Source organism: Ahaetulla prasina, chromosome 13 (assembly GCF_028640845.1).
Source record: "Ahaetulla prasina isolate Xishuangbanna chromosome 13, ASM2864084v1, whole genome shotgun sequence".
In the NCBI taxonomy this organism is placed as follows: domain Eukaryota; kingdom Metazoa; phylum Chordata; class Lepidosauria; order Squamata; family Colubridae; genus Ahaetulla; species Ahaetulla prasina.
Window position 1 is genome coordinate 4,651,032 of NC_080551.1, and position 16,192 is coordinate 4,667,223.

At 44.4% G+C, this 16,192-nt stretch overlaps 1 protein-coding gene across 1 annotated transcript in view; it reads right to left on the reverse strand.

Moving 5' to 3' along the window:
- Window positions 1-501: 501 nt before the first annotated feature.
- The window catches only part of HACD3 (3-hydroxyacyl-CoA dehydratase 3), a 33,873-nt gene continuing 18,182 nt past the window's right edge, over window positions 502-16,192 (reverse strand). The window contains exons 5-11 of the mRNA XM_058155941.1: window positions 16,086-16,137; window positions 15,892-16,002; window positions 12,597-12,724; window positions 8,195-8,307; window positions 5,715-5,821; window positions 4,131-4,262; window positions 502-1,736 (exon numbers count right to left, since the gene is read on the reverse strand). Coding sequence (XP_058011924.1) covers window positions 1,660-1,736; window positions 4,131-4,262; window positions 5,715-5,821; window positions 8,195-8,307; window positions 12,597-12,724; window positions 15,892-16,002; window positions 16,086-16,137 — 720 coding nt within the window. The 3' untranslated portion in view covers window positions 502-1,659. The remainder of the gene's footprint in view (window positions 1,737-4,130; window positions 4,263-5,714; window positions 5,822-8,194; window positions 8,308-12,596; window positions 12,725-15,891; window positions 16,003-16,085; window positions 16,138-16,192) is intronic.

A 16,192-nucleotide genomic window follows, 5' to 3' on the forward strand; every position in this document is an offset into this window, starting at 1 on the left:
GCTGCGTCTAGTGCCAGGTTTGTAGTCCTTCCTTCCTCTCCTTTTTCCTCCCTCTCTCCCTCCTTCTTCCTTCCTTCCTTCCTTCCTTCCTTCCTTTCTTTTTCTTTCTTTCTTTCTCCCTTCCCTTCCCTTCCTTCCTTCCTTCCTTTTTTTTTTAATTTGAATTTATATCCCGCCCTTCTCCGAAGACTCAGGGTGGCTTACATTGTGTTAAGCAATAGTCTTCATCCATTTGTATATTATATACAAAGTCAACTTTTATTGCCCCCAACAATCTGGGTCCTCATTTTACCTACCTACCTACCTTCCTTCCTTCCTTCCCTCCCTCTCGCTTTCTAATGAACCCCCACCCCCCCATTTTTTGCCTACACCCCCCATTTTTTGCCTAGCAGGTTTCAGCTTTTTTACTTTTTAAAAAATGCTTTTAAAAGTAAAAAAAAAAAGCTTCCAACGATCAGGCACCTACCTAGTGCAAAGCCAGAGATGCAGAAACAACAAGGGTATTTTCAGAAGGATTTATTATTAGAAATATGCCTTTGATTTGCCTTGTCCAAAACTTGCCAACACAGATTTTGTAACAAAGTGCCTGCACTGTAAACTCTTAAACTAACTCCGAATACGTTAATAGCCCTCTTTGTGGGGTCCTGCGGGTGGGTGGGTGGGAACCCTGCTGAAGATTTAAAAGGGGTGAAAAATGTGAAATGCCACCACCAAACGCTCTCACTGCCAAGAAGGAAAATTAGCATCAAGACAGCAGCCCAAGACTTGGGGGTCCGAAACCCAATTGGAAAAACGCAAAAACTCCACACAGCCTGGAGAATGCAGAGCTTGCCCTCCGATTGCCGTGAGCGACTTGCACCCAAACAGAGGCAACTTCTTCACCTTTCCTTCCCTTAATGTCCGAATGGCACCTTTCCTAGAATCTAGTACTGTAGATTCAGCTGGTTGGAAAGTTGACGCGGTCAGTATTCTTAAACCAGAAACTAGCATTTTCAAGCCTACGAGGATTTGAACCAGCTCTGTTCTTTTACTACCAAGAAGTCTCTGCTCCCTGGGGCTTTCCTGCAGAGGCCTGCTCTTATTTTAAATTTGATTGAGGTTTTATTACTTGTATGTCAGGAAGTTTACAGATAATAAAAAAGAGTCCAATGCAAGAAAGCCACTAGGAAGAAGTAGGCAATGAATTTGCCCTCTCCAGATTTAGTCATTTTTGCTGTCAGGGTGAGGAAAAAAGGAAAATTGATCCTAACAAACCACTCGCTCCTTTAAAGTTACGGCTCAGTCTTAACTACGTTTCTAGGTTGTTTAGATCCTCGTCAAGTTGGTGTTTGGGAAACCCTTTTCTGCATCTCTCGGGCGGCGGTTTTTTTAATGCTTTTTTTTCCCTTTTCACCAACGGCTCCAGGTCTCTTTCATACGGAAGAGGTTTTTAGCACGGATCCCCCTGTTTAGCTTCCCCGAGAAGGGAGTGAGGTGCAAAGGAAAATGTTAGCTGGACGGCTTTACTTTCTGGTGTCAGGCAAGGAAGACGTGTGTGTCATCACGACTACAAAATTGGTTTTGGGGTTAACGGGGCAAGGAAAAGAGTTTGGAAGAGCCCCAAGCCCACCCCCTGCACCCATCTTTGAGGAAGATTAGGGAAAAAAAGAAGACTCCCAATTAGTGCATTTTCCTCTTTTTGGGTCCAAGGCGCCGCTGCCGTTGCTTGTAGAGGTGACGGAAAAGGATAAAAGGCGCTGAAAGACAAAAAAGAAAGGAGGAAAGATGAGCTTTTGTTCTCGAGATCAGAAACCCTAACAGAAATCAAGGAGCCATCCAGGCAGTTTCTCAACCTTGGGGACTTTAAGAAGAAAATGATGATGATGATGATGATGATGATGATGATAATAATAATAATAATAATAATAATAATAATAATAATAATAATAATAATAATAATAATAATAATATTTTAATTTTTATACCGCCCTTCTCCCGAAGGACTCAGGGCGGTTAACAGCCAGATAAAAACAATACAATACAATAAAATAACTATTAAGAAACTTATTCAATAAGGCCGATAAATTAAAATTTTAAAATACATATTATAAAATAAAACCCCATTTAAAATCCAATTAAAAACCCCACTTATGCCAGTCCTGCTCTGAAGAATAATACGTCTTCAGCTCGCGGCGAAAGGTCCGGAGGTCAGGGAGTTGTCGAAGTCCTGGGGGAAGCTCGTTCCAGAGGGTAGGTGCCCCCACAGAGAAGGCTCTCCCCCTGGGGGTCGCCAACCGACATTGTTTGGCTGACGGCACCCTGAGGAGCCCCTCTCTATGGGAGCGTACAGATCGGTGGGAGGCATGTGGTAGCAGATGCCTGGCTGACTGGGGAATTCTGGGAGTTGAAGTCCACTCATCTTAACGTCTCCAAGGTTGAGAAATAGTGGCCATTGAGGATAAGAGACTTACCCTAAGCTTGCTACAAAAGAGAGACTCATCTTGTTCACATCTTTTAACAACTAGTGGAACGAGCCAATCTCCTTCCATGCTGCATCAGGGCCTGTCGACTGATTTTCTATCTCCCATACTTTTATGAGCTCCACGCATGGCCGGTGGTTGCTCGGCATCTTGGTTGTCTTCCTGACCAACGGTTGTGGCTTGGTTTGGTTTAATTCCTACTGACGAGGGATTGGTGGTTGAGAGCAAGAAGTTCAAACACTGAAGATGGTGTCTGATGGCATAACTGAAAGTCAACCCTTTCTCTCCGTGTTGTATGGACGTGGTAGTCCTCGACTTACGACCACAACCGAGGCCAGAATTTCTGTTGCTAAGTGAATTTTGCCCCATTTCACAGCAGTTAAGTGAATTGTTCAGTTACTAACACGGTCGTTAAGTGAATTTGGCTTCCCCGTTGACTTTGCTTGCCAGAAGCTCTCAAAAGGTGACGCTGCCACGGTCACCAAGTACATGCCAATTTCCAAATGTCCGAATTTTGATCACACGACCATGGGGCTGCTCGTAAGTGATCAAAGTGACGGTTGTGTGAAAAACGGTCAGATGTCCTTTTTTCCAGTGCCAGTCAATCGGTCACTAAATGAAATGTTCTAAGTTCAAGATATACTACCGATATATCTTGTTTGTGTGTGGTATATAAGCTTTTTCTGAGTGTATAGATCACGAGTGTCAAAAATGGATTTCTTCGAGGGCCAGATCAGCATTGTAGTTCTCCGTGGACTGGTGGGTGGAGAGGGGGTAGCAAGGGGGTGAAACAGGACCTCCTGCAACACCCTGCCAGCCAAAACAGGGCGCGTGGAGGCCCTGGCAGGCCCCCGGATGGCCAGTTTTCGGCAGTGGTGGTATTCAAATAATTTAACAACCGGTTCTCTGCCCTAGTTATTTCTTCCAGCAACCAGTTCATCAAACTGCTCAGAAAGTTAACAACCGGTTCTCCCGAAGTGGTGAGAACTGGCTAAATCCCACCACTGGTTTTCGGCCTTCATGGCCTCCTGCTGTCAATCATAAAGCATCGCTGGCCTGCTCTCAAGTTGCCATAGGCCAGGGGGGGATGGGAAGCTGGCAAAACGACACGGCAGCCAAAAACAGATGCACATTCCATTATGATCTCTCTCAAGGCTGTCTCCCAGGGTTACCTACAGCAGCAAAGGGAGTGACCTCTACAACCCGTGAAATTGCTCCATTGGCTTTGATGACCCTGGGGGAGAGGGGGGAAACAGGGTCATAATTGGGGCATAAATTACGTAGGGTCAGAGCTGGCTTCACCTGGGAACTGCTGACATGAAGCTAATAAATAACTGGATTTCTTTTGAAGCTTAGCTCCAGGCTCATGACTTAATTAGGGCATCTGTGGGAACCCAGATGCCTGCAGCACTCTGCCAGCCAAAAACAAAGAGGCTGAAAATGGGCTGCAAGGCCTCTGGGCAGCCCAGTTTTGGCTGGCAGAGTGCTGCAGGAGGCCGTGGAGGCAGAAACCCCCCCGAAGCCCATTTTGACCAGCTGAAGCACTGTGGGCCGCTCCTTTGATATTTCCAGGCTGACCCCACGGGCCAGATTTAAGCACCGGATCTGGCCCGCGGGCCTTGAATTTGACGCCCCTAGTATAGATGATATCCCTGCCAACTGAAAACTCACCTAAGAATAAGATGATGAGATAGAGCTGCAGAAAGACGGAAAACGGGACAGTGATGTTCAGCGGATAATTGAGGGTGAAGCTGAATTTTCCGGTGCTGTTGAAGATAGGAATGGCCTGGATCACGGCTACAGCTAAAAGCAGAAAGGGAAGGTTAAAGGGCCTTTTGGGGAAGAGCAGTGTACAACGGTAGAAACTGAGCTAAGCTTCGGAGGTTGGACAAAATTAGGTTAGATTAACAGAGTTGGAAGAGACCTTGTAGGTCATCTAGTCCAACCCCCTGCCCAAGCAGGAGACCGTACACCCTTTCTGACAGGTGGCAGTCCAGTCTCTTCTTGAAAGCCTCCAGTGATGAAGCTCCCACAACTTCTGAAGGCAACCAAAGTTCCATCGGTTGATTGCTCTCATTGTCAGAAAATTCCTCCTTATTTCCAGGTTGAATCTCTCCTTGATCAGTTTCTATCCATTATTCCTTGTCTGGCCTTCAGGTGCCTTGGAAAGGCAAGGCGGAGTAGATGGCTGTCAAGTCAATATACCCTCCAGAGCAGGGGTCTCCAACCTTGACAACTTTAAGCCTGGTGGACTTCAACTCCCAGAATTCCCCAGCCAGCTTTGCTTTGCTGCGTGGGGAATTCTGGGAGTTGAAGACCTCCAGGCTTAAAGTTGCTAAGGTTGGGGACTCATGCTCCAGAGAAAGCTGCCTCAGACAAGACCAACTCAAAAGCAACCTTCCAGTTTTGGCTAACTGTCCACCTTGGGATTTTTGAGTGGTCTCCCCTCTGAAGGTCCATCACCCCAGGCTTGCCCAGCATCAGAGCCCAGACAAGGCAGACCAGGGGCTGCCAAGCCAACACATCCTCAAGATTTCAAAGTTTCAAATGGAACTTTCCAGTCTGTGGGATTTCTGAGTGGTCTCCCATCCATCAGCCCAGCTGTTTTGAGCTTCGGAGGCTGGCCAAGGTAGGGCAGGGGCTGCCAAGCCAACCTCTCCACAAGCTACTGGTTCATCCTTAACCTATGACCACAACTGCGACCAGAGTTTCCACTGCTAATCGGGTTGGCTGTTAAATGAACCATGGCTGATTTTATGACCTTCCTTGCCAAGGCTCAATGAATCGCTGAGGTTGTTAAGTGAACCAAAGCAGTTGTTAAGCAAATCTGATTTTCCCCCTTTGACTTGGCTTGTCGGAAGCCAGTTGGGAAGGTCGCAAACAGTGATCAACTAACACCCGGGACGCTCAAACCATCCTAAATACACGCGAGATGCCAGGTCCCTGAATTCTCATCATGAGACCCTGGGGATGCTGCAAAGGTCGTAAGTGCGAGGAACAGTTGTAAGTCCCTTTTTTCAGTGCCGTTATAACATTTTTTTGTCCTCTCTGAGCCTCCGTACACGCCCTGCATTTACCTGCATCCAAAACGGGCCGCGTGGGGACTCCTGGGAGGGGCGGGGTGTCCGGGGCCAGCCAGGAGTGGGATTTGGGGCTTCTCAGAACTGCACAGAATCTTAGCTAGAGGTTCTCCCGAACCCCTGCGAACCCCCAGCAGCACCACCCCTGTTATCCACCCATATTTTTCCCACCTACCTTCTGCCAACATTCCCAGCGGATAGAGAGGCATCCATATGCTGTATCGAAGCCAAGTAAGGATTTTCCATTCTATATCGATGCTGGAAAGCAAATAGTAGGGATACCTAGAAGGAAACCCACAAACATCGGTCATCGCTTATGGCTCACCTGGTCGGCGCAAGGCTGCAGGAGAAGGAAATGGAAGTGGATTAGCAACAACCACACCCTACATCTCATGGCCCAGCACACTGAAACCGTGAGATGTTTCTTAGTATAAACTTCATGTGTATTTTATACAGGCCTTAAAAATCAAGGTCAAAAAGTTCACTTGACCAAATCAAGGTAAGACAAGCCAGAGATGGCTCAATTGACCGCCCTAGATTGAAGGGGGGGGGAAGGGAAACACATGTTCTGTCTCCTTCCCCACTTCGGATTAACGAGCTGGCCTTCAACCAGTGGATTCATGGCTCTTATCAGTCCTGGCAGAGAAATCGCAGCTGCCTGCCAAAGTTCAAACAAATGACTCACGTAGCAAGACTTTCAGCTCTTTTTGAAACGGTTCAGCTAAACTTTTGCTTCCTGTGGAGTGAGAGCAGTCTCAAAGCTCCTTATATATCCTGTGGGGTGGGGCTCCTGCCCCACCCTTCCCTTTGATGACGCCGCCTCTCTAATCTTCTGAAGCATGGGTCAAGCCAAGCTTGATTATTATTATTATCCGCTAGGTCTGAAGGCGTAGCCTGAGGAAGGGAGGAATCGGGATGACGGCCTCATTACGTCCTCCGACTGGCCTGGTTCTGGCTCCTGGAGCCGGGCCAAAGGAATCGGTGCTCCCGAGGTAAGCCTTACCGGCCCTTCCCCCTCACTCTCGGAGTCACTTTGGGGCATGGGGCCAGGTTTGGGGGCTGGAGTCACAACACCACAATTACTTTTGTTTCTACTTGGAAACTGCTTCTGGACTTTGTATTTGAGGTGAGGGGAAAAAATGAAACTTTTGATTTTGGGCTTTACTGATTACAGAAGTTACAGAAGAACGGAAGGGACCTTGTAGGTCATCTAGTCCAACCCCCCCGCCCAAGCAGGAGACCCTACACCCATTTCTGACAAATGGCAGTCCGGTCTCTTCTTGAAAGCTTCCAATGATGAAGCTCCCACAACTTCCGAAGGCAACTTCTGTTCCATGGGTTGATTGCTCTCACTTAGATAGGTTTGTTGTTGTAGAAATGGCTAGTTTATACTATTATGTAAAAGTAAAATTGATGTTATCTTATTTTACTACATCAAAGAGAGACAGATGTCAACACCTCTTTCTCTTTCTTTTACACTCTTCCCTTATTCTTCCCCTATTTTCCTTCTATTTTCTTTTACATTTTATATTATAAACTAATAAAAAAGAGGGGAAAAGATAACACTAGCCAAGAAGTAGAAGCAACGTTACCTGTTCAACAGAAAGAAAAAAGGACAATATTCTAAAATCATAAGGGTTTTATTCGCCTGATCACAGAGGTTTAAAAGCAGAGGTTTTCTTAGAGATGTTGGGGATTAAACTACCAACTTCTAGAAGGTATAATTTGTAGCTCAGGGTTGGAGGAGCCTTGGTACTTTCTGAACTGGTTTGTTTTCTTGAAGACTTTTCATTATTTATTTATTTATTTTATTTATTTGATTTTTATACCGCCCTTCTCCCGAAGGACTCAGGGCGGTGTACAGGCAAAATAAAACAGATAGCACAATATACAATTTAAAATGCAATTAAAAAACTTATTTTAAAATTGGCCTGAAAAGTATACAATGAACTAAAAAACCCATTTAAAATTAGTTAATAAGAAATTAAAATTTAATAAAATTCAATTTAAGCCAGCCCTGAATAAAAGATATGTCTTCAGTTCATGACGGAATGTCCAAGGTCAGGTATTTGGCATAAACCCGGGAAGTTCGTCCAGAGTGTGGAGCCCCACAGAGAAGGCCCTTCCCTGGGGCCGCCAGCCGACATTGCTTGGCGGACGGCACCCTGAGAAGTCCCTCTCTGTGAGAGCGTACGGGTCGGTGGGAGGCATATGGTAACAGCAGGCGGTCCCGTAAGTTACCCAAATACCTAGCAAATGCCACCACCTTCTACTACTGATGATGTTACCTAGTTTGGTAATGAAACGTCTGCAAGAAAAACAGTCAAGCTCAGAGAGCACCAAGGACTCCCCAGTCCTCTTCCTCCTCCTTTCCTCCCTCCTTCCCTCCCACCGCTGATGATGTTACCTAGCTGGGTAATGAAACATCTGCAAGAAAACCAGAAACTAAGGATGCCATGTTACCCACCAGTGAGAGGTGAAGCAATTGCAACTGAGAGGTGCAAATGAAAATAAAATAGTTCAGTTAAAACTGCACAGAAAAGTTGTGGGGGAGGGGGGTTTGGAGGGACCCCAAGATGATAATGTAGAGATGGCAACGGTCAAGAATCTTGCAAAGGATTTCAGGTACAACGGCCCCCTTTCCACCCCAAATACCTGATGATCTCAACCGTGCTCCAGATGTAGAAGATGAAGAAGACGACTGCTTTGCCCTGCATTTCTTCCACGCTTCCAAGAACTACAAACAATATAAAATTCCTCCCAAAGATCTGGAAAGGAGCCGAAAGAGAGATGCAGAGAGGTCAGTAATGGGAGGAAGGCTTATCCCTTCCGAGATCAGAATAGAATTCTTAATAGAGAATAGAATAGAATAGAATAGAATAGAATAGAATAGAATAGAATAGAATTAGAATAGAATATAATTAGAATAGAACAGAATAGAATTAATAGAATAGAAATTAGAATAGAATAGAATAGAATAGAATAGAATAGAATTAGAATAGAATTAGAATAGAATAGAATTAGAATAGAATAGAATTAATAGAATAGAAATTAGAATAGAATAGAATAGAATAGAATAGAATAGAATAGAATAGAATAGAATAGAACAGAATAAGAAATAGAATAGAAATAGAATAGAATAGAATAGAATTAGAATAGAATAGAATAGAATAGAATAATGGAAAATAGGAATAGAATAGAACAGAATAAGAAATAGAATAGAAATAGAATAGAATAGAATTAGAATTAGAATTAGAATTAGAATTAGAATTAGAATAGAATAGAATAGAATAGAATTGGACACACAGGGAATTTATCTTTGGTGCATATGTTCTCAGTGTACATAAAATAGACAAGATACACCCGTCAAGAATCACAGTGACAGTCATACGGTACAATAAGCAATCAAATCATACTAGGAAACAATCAAGATATAAATCGCAAGGATACAAGCAGCAAAGTTACAGTCATGCAGTCACAAGTGGAAGGAGATGGGCGACAGGAACGATGAGAAGACCAATAGCAATAGTAATGGAGCCTAATGTGAATAGTTTGACAGTGTTGAGGGAATTGTTTGGCAGAGTGATGGCGTTCGGGAAAAAACTGTTCTTGTATGTAGTTGTCTTGGTGTGCAGAGCTCTATAGCAGATGCTTCAAATATATACTGCGAACAAGGAACCAATCTTGGTGAGATTCAGCCAAGCGTTTTGCAAGCTGCTGTCTTCAGAAGTTGGCATTCCAATGTCTAAGAATTCCCACCTATTTTAGGGATTGGGGAAGCAGGTATATATAATAATAATAATAATATCAGAGTTGGAAGGGACCTTCTAGTCCAACCCCCTGCCCAGGCAGGAAACCCTACACCATTTCAGACAAATGGCTATCCAACATTTTCTTAAAAATTTCCAGCGTTGGAGCATTTACAATTTCTGCAGGCAAGTTGTTCCACTGATTAATTGTTCTAACTGTCAGGAAATTTCTCCTTAGTTCTAGGTTGCTTCTCTCCTTGATCAGTTTCCACCCGTTGCTTCTTGTCCTGCCCTCAGGTGCTTTGGAGAATAGCTTGACACCCTCTTCTTTGTGGCAACCCCTGAGATATTGGAAGACTTCTATCATGTCTCCCCTAGTCCTTCTTTTCATTAAACTAGACATACCCAATTCCTGCAACCGTTCTTCATATGTTTTAGCCTCCAGTCCCCTATATATATTCCTTTTCCCATCATGCACAAAAGCTGTTGTGGGAATGATGGAGAAGAAGACCTGCGTTGCTAACTCATTCAGCTTCTGTCCCAGAGAACTAGACAGTGTAGGATATAAACATAGACAAAACTAGCAGAATGGCAAAACTGGCATCAGTAGATATGGAATAACAGGGTCAGAAGAGACCCTGGAGGTAAAGATACAGATTAACAGAGTTGGAAGGGACCTTGTAGGTCATCTAGTCCAACCCCCCCGCCCAAGCAGGAGACCCTACACCATTTCTGACAGATGGCAGTCCAGTCTCTTCTTGAAAGCTTCCACTGATGAAGCTCCCACAACTTCTGAAGGCATCTTCTGCTCCATTGGTTGATTTTTCTCACTGTCAGAAATTTTCTCCTTATTTCCATGTTGAATCTCTCCTTGATCAGTTTCCATCCATTATTCCTTGTCTGGTGCCTTTAAAAATAGCTTGACTCCCTCTTCTTTGTGGCAGCCCCTGAGATATTGGAACACTGCTATCATGTCTCCCCTAGTCCTTCTTTTCATTAAACTAGACATACCGAGTTCCTGCAACCGTTCTTCATATGTTTTAGCCTCCAGTCCCCTATATATATTCCTTTTCCCATCATGCACAAAAGCTGTTGTGGGAATGATGGAGAAGAAGACCTGCGTTGCTAACTCATTCAGCTTCTGTCCCAGAGAACTAGACAGTGTAGGATATAAACATAGACAAAACTAGCAGAATGGCAAAACTGGCATCAGTAGATATGGAATAACAGGGTCAGAAGAGACCCTGGAGGTAAAGATACAGATTAACAGAGTTGGAAGGGACCTTGTAGGTCATCTAGTCCAACCCCCCCGCCCAAGCAGGAGACCCTACACCATTTCTGACAGATGGCAGCCCAGTCTCTTCTTGAAAGCTTCCACTGATGAAGCTCCCACAACTTCTGAAGGCAGCTTCTGCTCCATTGGTTGATTTTTCTCACTGTCAGAAATTTTCTCCTTATTTCCATGTTGAATCTCTCCTTGATCAGTTTCCATCCATTATTCCTTGTCTGGTGCCTTTGAAAATAGCTTGACCCACTCCTCTCTGTGGCAGCCCCTTAAATATTGGAAGACAGCTATCGTGTCTCCCCTGGTCCTTCTCTTCACTAGACTAGCCAGGCCCAGTTCCTGCAACCGTTCATCGTATGTTTTAGCCTCCAGTCCCCTAATCACCCTGGTTGCTCTTCACTGCACTCTTTCTAGAGTCTCAACATCTTTTCTATAGTGTGGTTTTCTACAGGTTTTTTATAGGTTGTAACAGTAACAGAGTTGGAAGGGACCTTGGAGGTCATCTAGTCCAACCCCCTGCTCACGCAGGAGAGCTATACTAGGGATTCGGACCGCCGACCTTTCTGATGTCAGAAAGCTCAGTGTCTTAGCCACTGAGCCACCTAGGGAGCCTAGTCCAACCCCCTGTACAAGCATTCCAGACAAGTGGTTGTCCAGTCTCGCCTTAGAAATCTTCAGTGATGGAGAACCCACAATTTCTGGAGTCAAGCCATTTCACTGGTTCATTTTCTGCACCGTCAGGAAATGTCCCCTTTAATTCTAAGTTGGAGTCCTCTTTAACAAGCTCCCATCTGCATCTTTTAAGGACGTTGTTAAAATATTTGGGAAAACTTTTCCTGGAGGAAACCCTCCAGGAAAAACAAGCACAATCAAGAATTTCGTGGCCAACGGAACAAGGGAAGCTTCTTCGGAGGTGTATCCACCTTGAGGCACCCAGGTGAAAAAGGGTCACCTACACAAGTATTTCTCAATCTGGGCCATTTTAAGGTATGTGGCCTTCAACTCCCAGAATTTGTGGGAGCATGGCTGGCTGGGAATTCTGCAAGTTGGAAGTCCATAAGTCTTAAACTGGCCTAGATTGGAGACTCCTGCTATTTCAGAAGACACGGATTCTTTCTGGGACCCCCAAATATGCAGAAATACATTTTCCCACCCAAAAGTCAGATGCAAAATGTTACCCCTCCTACAAGCCCATCAGGAATAGTACTGATTCCTCAGCCAGCTTGTGGCTGGGAAGATCTGAGAGTTTGAATTCCGTAGGTGCTGGCTGAGGAGATGTAGGAAATGACCAGGCTGAGCCTGAGGAAAGGGTCAGATGTGTCATCAGTCTCAAGTCCCTTTGTGCCCACATGAGATCTAAGCCCAGCCCTCTTTAAATTCCGCTGACTTTTATCTACCACCAATTTGCTTTGACTGTTAGTAGTTCAGATTCTTGTTAGTAGTTCAGATTCTTGTAGAGAGCACAAGTTTGCAATAAAACTTTATATTCATTTGAACTCCCTGGGCTTCCTAATTTTCCCATGTTTGACAGGAATTCTGGAAGTCTACCCACCCACCTTAAGGTAGAACTAGAATTCACCACCTCCTGGCGATTGGCCCAAAGTCACCCAACAGCTTTCCTGCCTAAGGCCGGACTAGAACTCACTGTCTCTTGGTGATTCACCCAAAATTCCCCAGCTGGCTTTCATGCCTAAGGCAGAACTAGAACGCACAGCTTTCAGGTTTCCAGTCTGATATTTTAAACTCTAATTTCCTCTAATGAAGCATCAAAGGCAGGAAGCTTTTGAAGAGCTCTCAGCCTATATAACAAAACTTTGCACATCATTAGATGCCCAAGACTCACTCAAGAGAATTACTAACAAGCAGAATGATATAGTGTACAATCCTTTGTCATTTCTTCTTTTAAGACAGAAAGTATGAAAGAGAGATCTTGGTTGATATCTTGCACTGACAAAGTAAACCTTCAACCAGCCCTATAAAAATGAGTTTTTACACTTTTCAAAGTGGTTTGCAAAAGTATTACCTGGATACAAACAGGAGCTAAAGGAGCTTTGACGAGACCTATCAAGGCATTGACAATCTCCATCAAGGCAAACATCTGGCAGAAGTACATCATGTCCCCACTCATGTGGAAAGTATCTAAGAAAGAGTCTGCAAGAACACAAAATAAACTACCTGTAACTGGAGTGTGAAGGAAGGAGACCTACTAAATGCAGAGGGAATCAGGAATACATTTCAGAGCAATTTTAGGCACCTTGCAAAAGATCAAACTGCTGCAAAAATTTCCATGGGCAGTGAACCACTTGTTTCAAATGTTTTCCAGAACCCTATCCAGCTACATAGAACCATAGGGCTGGAAGAGAGACCTTGGAGGTCTTCTAGTCCAACCCGCTGCTCAAGGCAGGAGACTCATACCCTTCTGGTCAAAAATAGATTGGTTGCCCAGTTTATTTTTGAAAATTTCCAGTGATGGAGCACCCACAACTCTGGGAGGCAAGTTGTTCCACTGATCTTTGCACTGTTAGACACTTTCTCCTTAGTTCTAGGTTGGATCTCTCTTGAGTGATCTTCTGCCTATCACTTCTTATAATAATAATAATAACAGAGTTGGAAGGGACCTTGGAGGTCTTCTAGTCCAACCCCCTGCCCAGGCAGGAAAATCTATACCACTTCAGACAAATGGTTATCCAATATCTTCTTAAAAATTTCCAGTGTTAGAGCATTCACAACTTCTGGAGGCAAGTTGTTCTACTCATTAATTGTTCTAACTGTCAGGAAATTTCTCCTTAGTTCTAGGTTGCTTCTCTCCTTGATTAGTTTCCACCCATTGCTTCTTGTCCTGCCCTCAGGTGCTTTGGAGAATAGCTTGACTCCCTCTTCTTTGTGGCAGCCCCTGAGATACTGGAACACTGCTATCACGTCTCCCCTAGTCCTTCTTTTCATTAAACTAGACATACCCAATTCCTGCAACTGTTCTTAATATGTTTTAGCCTCCAGTCCCCTAACCATCTTTGCTGCACTCTTTCTAGAGTCTCAACATTTTTTTTTTACATCGTGGCGACCAAAACTCCTGCCCTCAGGTGCTTTGGAGAATCAGTCAGTCCCCTCTTCTCTGTCACAGCCCCTCAGGTATTGGAAGGAAGTTACCATGAACCCTCTAATCCTTCTCTTCTAGACCAGGGCTATCAAACTCCTGGCCCGTGGGCCAGATGTGTCACATGTTGGCCAAGGCCACGCCCGGTTTAGCGAAGGGGGAGGAGACATCCTGGTATGTTACATGATGCTGCCATGATGCCGTGAATTTGACACCCTTGGGCTGTTCATACCTAGCTCTCTTAACTGTTCCTCATATGTTTTAGCCTTCAGACCCCTAATTATCTTTGTTATTATTCTCTGCACTCTTTCCAGGGTCTCAGCATCTCTTTGTATCATGGTGACCAGAACTTTTTTTTTTTTTTTTAGGGCAAAATTTTGATTTTCCATAATAATTCCCACAATTTGACCAGTGTACAATACAATCACTTATCCAACAATCAATCCTATACTCAAATTATACTCAATCAGGGCTGCTCGACTGCCACTCCCTCCCTTAATCCTTTCTTCCCTTCTCATCCTTCTTAAACTTTCCCCACCATCCTTCTCCTCGCTTTCCTACTTCCCCTCCTTTTTCCCACTTCTCACTACCATCCTTTCTAACCCTCTATCTTCTCCTTCTTCTCCTCCTCCTATCCTTTCTTCTCCTCCTTCTTTCCTACCTACCCACCTGCCTACCTACTTTCTTCCTTCTTTACTCCTCTTTCCTTACCCTTTCCTTCGGGAGTGGTTACCGAGCAGTCCCGACTTTACACCATTCCAACTTGTTTAATTCTACCATTATTCCTGTACAATGGCAACCAATCAATTTATAGTCTTCCCCTCCCCCATTTCCCCTCCCCCAAGACTTCCCAGAACAGAATACAGGGTATTGTAACTAACAAACATAATCTAAAATATAACATAAAACATATTCCATTTCACACCATCACACTATCAATTCCCTTCTTTCTTAAACTACCAGAACTGAATGCAGTATTCCAAGTGTGGCCTCACGAATGCAGCATAAAGCAGTCCTATCATTTCTCGGGATTTTGACTTTATTCCTCGTTTGATGCAGCCCAGGACTGCATTGGCCTTTTTGGAAGCTGCAGCACACTGCTGGCTCATACTTGAGTAGTGATCTACAAGGGCATCTCGATCCCTCTCCCAGATCTTCTCTAAGACCCACCACCCAAAGAATTATTTATAATATTTATAATAATAATAATAAATAATTAATTATAATTATAATAATAAATAATAAAAATAATTATTAGTAAGTGGAACTGCTAGGAATTCACCGTAGAGTTAAAAGTTTGTAGAGATTCTCAGTCATCCAGGTCACGACTGAGAATCTCTACATACCTTTAGCTATACTATTTGGGATGAACACCCTTTGAATGGTGTGGGAGTAGGAATGGATTTCCAGAGGAAAAAAAACTGCAGGCTACAGGAACCATTTGCACCACTCAGGTGACCGTGAGGACACAGACAAACCTCCAGGTGCTTCAAGGACCCTCTAGGTAAAGGTAAAGGTTCCCCTCGCACATATGTGCTAGTCGTTCCTGACTCTAGGGGGCGGTGATCACCTCCGTTTCAAAGCCGAAGAGCCAGCGCTGTCCGGAGACATTTCTGTGGTCACGTGGCCAGCATGACTCAACGCCAAAGGCGAATGGAACGCTGTTACCTTCCCACCAAAGGTGGTCCCTAATTTTCTACTTGCATTTTTTTTAATGTGGTTTCGAACTGCTAGGTTGGCAGAGGCTAGGACAAGTAACGGGAGCTCATCCCGTTATGCGGCACTAGGGATTCGAGCCGCTGAACTGCCGACCTTGTTGAAGCTCAACATCTTAGCCACTGAGCCACTGCATCCCTTTCAACAACCCTCTAAAAGGATGCAAATGCCCAGCTGTCTGCACGGAGTATAAATCCTTCCATTCCCCACCATCCTGTCAGAGCTGAAGAAGCTTCTTGGATGAGAAGTGAAATGTCTTCAAAGAAAAAGCAAAAAGTCCAGTTGCCTCCTGAAAAAGCACCTTTAGGTAACCCTAGAGTTCTTTGCTTAAATCACAATCCACTTCCAACGAGTTACGACTTTCCCAGAAGGACCAACTACAGAGGTTGGAACATGTGGACTGGTGCAGATCAAACCATGGGCCTCGCAAGGCACCTCTCCCTTAAAAACCCACTTCAGTTTCTTGGACACGTAGACAAGAAAGGGAACCATAAACTGTGCCACTTGCCTTTCCCCAGTATGAACAGCCGGACGGTCATGTTCACAAAGATCCATGAAAATCCCAGGAACTGCACGAGGTTGTACATGAACAAATAGCCTCTCTTCAAGTGTCGGAAAGCTGCAAGGGGTTACAGAACCAAGTTAGCAAAGGGTGAAGGGCAGATGTCTTTGGATGGCCAACTGCGAAGTGGAGCCACTTACGATCTTTGGGGATTCTGTTCTTGATACTGATTTTGTTTATCCGTTCTTCTTCCTAGATGTTAGAAAGAGAGAGAAAGAAAGAGACAGACAGACAGCATGAAAAGTGG